We start from the raw sequence: 5,128 nt of genomic DNA, 5'->3' as shown, positions 1-5,128 counted from the left end.
AAACACCGCATGAGCGATAATAATAAATGTATTTAAAAAATCTGATTAAGCAAAAATTTAGCAAAAATAGCTAAACGAAGCACCGCATTTCGCAGGGAAGGAACTGTCCGGATCCGCAGAGGAGTTGGTGAAGCACGAGGGCGCGGACGAGGAGGACAGCGAGGAAAGGACGAAGAAGAAGCTGGCTTGGAAGAGGGAGGGGGGCGCGCAGGCCGCCGAGGTCCGCTTCCGCTCGCAGGTAAGGGGGAGGGAGGGGGGAGGGGGAGGGGAGGGGGAGAGGGGGGAGGGAGGGAAAGGGGAGGGGGGAGGGAGGGGGAGAGTGGGGAGGGAAAGGGGGAGGGGGGGGGGAGGAGGAAAGGGGGAGGGGGAGAGGGAGGAGGAAAGGGGGAGGGGGAGAGGGAGGAGGAAAGGGGGAGGGGGAGAGGGAGGAGGAAAGGGGGAGGGGGAGAGTGGGGAGGGAAAGGGGGAGGGGGAGAGTGGGGAGGGAAAGGGGGGAGGGGAGAGTGGGGAGGGAAAGGGGGAGGGGGAGAGTGGGGAGGGAAAGGGGAGGGGGAGAGTGGTGGGAGGGAAAGGGGGAGGGGGAGAGTGGGGAGGGAAAGGGGGAGGGGGAGAGGGGGGAGGGAAAGGGGGGGGGGGGAGAGTGGGGAGGGAAAGGGGGAGGGGGAGAGTGGGGAGGGAAAGGGGGAGGGGGAGAGTGGGGAGGGAAAGGGGGAGGGGGAGAGTGGGGAGGGAAAGGGGGAGGGGGAGGGGGGAGTGGGGAGGGAAAGGGGGAGGGGGAGAGTGGGGAGGGAAAGGGGGAGGGGGCGCGCAGGCCGCGGAGGTCCGCTTCCACTCGCAGGTAAGGGGGAGGAAGGGAGGGAGGGGGAGAGGGGGGAAGGGAGGGGGGAGGGAAAGGGGGAGAGGGAGGGGGAGGAGGGGAGGGAGGGAAAGGGGGAGTTTGCAATGTTTTTTTTCGTTTTTTTTTTGTGTGTGTTTTCTGTTTCTTTTTTTTTGTTGTTCTTTTCCGTTTTTTTTTCTTCTTCTTTTGTGTTTGTTTTTGTTTTGGTTTATGTTATTCTTTTTTATCTCTTTTTTTCTTTCTTTTCTTCTTTTCTTTCCTTCTTCTCCTCGTTTTTTTTTTCTTGTCCATCTTCTTCTTCTCCTTCTTTCTCTTGGTTATTATTGTTTTAATTCGCTAATCACGCCTAGTAATTATGGTAATGAGCGTTATTTTCATTTATAACATATGAAAAAATGTGACAAAAATAGGGAAAAATACTCAAAACAAAACAAAAAATAAAAAATAAATAAAATAAATAAAGAATTTAAAAAAAAAATTTGCAATATAGATCATTTTTTCCTTTTTTTAAATCCAAACACGAACGCATCACATTCGAAACCCCGCATCTGACTCCGACTTCGACTTCATCCTTTTTCTTTCCCCCTTCAAGATCTCAACCACATCAGGAGTTTCGGACGCGTTGTCGGAAAACAGCCAACTGAGAAGCGAAACGAGTCAGTGTTCTATCCTCACTTCCATTTTCCAAGACCAGGAGGAGAACCCAGATAATGACGATGATGGTGATGATGGAGAAGAGGAGGAGGAGGAGAATAATGATGATGGTGAGAAGGAGAGGAGACGGAGAGGTGAGAATTTGAGGGGTTTTTTTTTGTTTGTTTGTTTGCTTGTCTGTTTCTTATTATTGTTATTGTTATTATTATTATTTTATTATTATTATTATTATTATTATTATTATTATTATTATCATTGTTATTTTCAATGTCATCATCTTCATATCATCATTATTATTATCATAATCATTATCATTTTTGTTATTATTAGTAGTAGTATGATTTTAATCATAATCATTATCACTATCATTATCATCATGATTACTATTATTATTATCATTATCATTATTATTATTAGTATTGCTGTCGTCATTATTATTATTATTATTATTATTATTATTATTATTGTTATCATCATCATCATCATCATCATCATCATCATCATCATCATCATCATCATCATCATCATCATTATCATCATCATCATCATTATCATCATCTTTATCATTATCATCATTATTAATTTTATTGATATTGTTATTCTTATCATCATCATCACTATCATAATTGCTGTTTTTTTTGTTTGTTTTTTTTATTATCATCATCACCATCAGTTTTCCCCCCTTTCTAACACTTCATTTTCTCTTTTTATCCATTCCCGCATCTCTCCATCTCTCCTTCTCTTTCTCTCATCTCCATTCCGACTTTCTATTGTTTCCTTATCCATGGAGATTTTAATTTTTTTTCTTCTCTTCGCTTGTCATTTCCGAAACATCTCGTTCTTGTTTTTTCTTGATTTATCTTTAATGTTGCTTATATGATGTTGCATATATTTCAATTTTGCATATGTCCATCCGATATTTATTAGGATTCTATATATTCTATATATCACCTAAATTTTTGATGAAAGATCTTAATTACCAACAACCCTGCCGTTCTTTCCTCTATTGATAAGCCTCCCTGTTCTAGTGGTTTCTATTAATGTGGTTTTTAATTGTGTGGTTTCTTTTGATGTCTTTGTCTGGCACTTTCAATCTCCCGTATTTTCTTGTTTTCATTTTTTTAAATACCTTCCTCTTCCATTCCTATTTCTTAATGTCAGTTGTATTGCTGTTGTTACAATTATTATCCTACCCTCTCTCTCTTTTTCCCTTTTCTTTTCATTGTCCCTCCCTCCCTCCCACCCACCTACATCTTCCCCTCTCCCCTCATCCCTTCCTTTCTCCCTCTCTCCCTCCCTCTCCACCTCCCCTCCCTCCTCTCTCCTCTCTTCCATCCTCTTCTCCCTCCCTCTCCACCTCCCTCTCTCTTCATTCTTTCCCTTCCCCTCTCCCTCCCTCCCTCCCTCCCTCTTCTATCCTCCCTCCCTCCCTCCCCTCCCCTCCTTCCCTCTCCTCCCACTCCTCTCCCTCCCCCTCCTTCCCTCCCTACCTAATACCAATAACCAAAAATATTACTCCCCAAAAAATGGACTCACCCCCCCCCCTCCTTTTCCAAAAGAACCTTCGGGAAGCAGCAACGTCTCCGGTCGCTCGGGAACAAGACGCCAGCCAGGGAACCGCCGCGTCATGCCCACCTTCAGGTAAGCTGTGTGTGGGTGGAGGGGGGGGGAGGGGGGATAGAGAGAGTTAGGGAGAGAAGGAGGGAAGGAGAGGGAGAGAGAGAGAGAGAGAGAGAGAGAGAGAGTGAGAGAGAAAGAGAGAGAGAGTGAGAGAGAGAGAGAGAGGGGGGGGAGAAAGAGAGAGAGAGAGGGGGGGAGAAAGAGAGAGAGAGAAGAGAGAGGAATGAGGAGAGAGAGAGAGAGAGGGGACGAGGAGCGAGGGAGAGAGAGAGAAGAGAGAGAGAGAGGAGAGAGGAGACAGAGAGAGAAGAGAGAGAGTGTGAGAGAGAGACAGGGGGGGGGGGAGAAAGAGAGAGAGAGAGAGGAGGGGACAGAGAGAGAGGGAGAGAGAGAGAGAGAGAGAGAGAGAGAGAGAGAGAGAGAGAGAGAGAGGTAGAGAATTAAAACGAGCGAACGAGCGAGAAATATTGAACAAGAAAGGGTAGAAAATTCTGTTCATTTTCTCTTTTCATGTATTTTCATTATTATTACTATTATTATCATTATTATTATCATTATAATTAAAATCATCATTATTATTATTATTATTACCATTATCATTATTATTATTATTATTATTATTTATTCAAATGTCCTTTAAATCTTTCTCTCCTTAACCAATCAGGTACAGCCGCGTGTCGGATGATGACGACACCAAACGATGACGTCACAAAGGCATTCGATGACGTCATAAAGGGAAGAAAAACGAAAGAAAATCGTCGGTTGTCTTGACTGTCCGTTGCTGGGTTGTTTACGTACAAACAATTTGAATATTCAAATGATGTTTAGAGGTAGATGTACAAGTAGATACAAACGATGCACATGTTAGCGTAGATGATAGGTTTGTGCACAAAGCTTCAGATAAAAGTGACAGGTATTATATAGAGTTACTAACAATACTTTTTTTAGATATATGTTAATTTTCATTTCTAAAAAGGAAGTAGAACTTATTTTTCGGTTTTGTAAAACATATTCACACACGCACACATACACATGCACACACACGCACGCGTATACGCACACATAGACACACACACACACACACACACACACACACACACACACACACACACACACACACAAAAACACACACACACACACACACACACACACACACACACACACACAAAAACACACACACACAAACAAACACATATATAATATGAAATATATAAAATTTGCGATTTTCTGAAATACCGAATTATGTAGCATCATATTCACCACTTTCAGTCATTTCCCATTTTCAGAGATTATTGTCGCCACATTCAGAACATTCTTCACTCAAAAAAACCCGATGAAGTGAATTATTTTTGCTATTCAGATGAAACAATAAAATTTGTATTTGTTGTGTGTATTCTTCTTAACCTTTTTTGGGTCGCAGAAATGCGGTAGATAAGATAGTTAAGTAATTATTATGATAAATGACAAATGAAATAACGAGTCTCTCATTAAATTTTATTTCTCTTAAATAGGGAAATGGAAGATTTTATGCTTCAAATACAACAGGATCTAATCTTCTATTTAGGGAGTAAAATACGTGGCCTGATATTCATTTAATAATTTAGTATATATATATATATATATAATATATATATAATTATATTAATATATATATATATATATTTTTAAAATATTTAATATATACAAATATATATGTATATATAATTGTATAAAAAATATATAATAAATATAAAATATATATATTTATATATATATATATATATTATATATATAATATTGTATGTGTGTGTGTATGTGGTTTTGGGTATAACATAATACAGTTTTATGCTGTGTGGGATACACACACCAAACACACATTATTATAAGTATATGAATATATATAATAGTATAATATATATTAAAATAAATATATATATATATATATATAAAATATAATATAATAAAATATAATATTATATTATAAGGGTCGCGGTGGCCCCAGTGGTTTGAGCATCGGACTAAGCTCAAGGGAAATTC

The 5,128-nt window shown here is 40.3% G+C and overlaps 1 protein-coding gene across 1 annotated transcript in view; it reads left to right on the top strand.

Annotated features, from left to right (window-relative positions):
• The window catches only part of LOC119590798 (bestrophin-2-like), a gene marked incomplete in the record, with an annotated part of 93,777 nt that extends 89,280 nt beyond the window's left edge, over nucleotides 1-4,497 (top strand). The window contains 4 exon segments of the mRNA XM_037939526.1: nucleotides 96-238; nucleotides 1,431-1,626; nucleotides 3,052-3,133; nucleotides 3,777-4,497. Of these exon segments, the coding sequence (XP_037795454.1) occupies nucleotides 96-238; nucleotides 1,431-1,626; nucleotides 3,052-3,133; nucleotides 3,777-3,816 (461 nt within the window).
• Between the last annotated feature and the right edge of the window lie 631 nt (nucleotides 4,498-5,128).

This window comes from Penaeus monodon, chromosome 3 (assembly GCF_015228065.2).
Source record: "Penaeus monodon isolate SGIC_2016 chromosome 3, NSTDA_Pmon_1, whole genome shotgun sequence".
In the NCBI taxonomy this organism is placed as follows: Eukaryota; Metazoa; Arthropoda; class Malacostraca; order Decapoda; family Penaeidae; genus Penaeus; species Penaeus monodon.
This window is presented reverse-complemented; position numbering and strand designations above follow the sequence as displayed.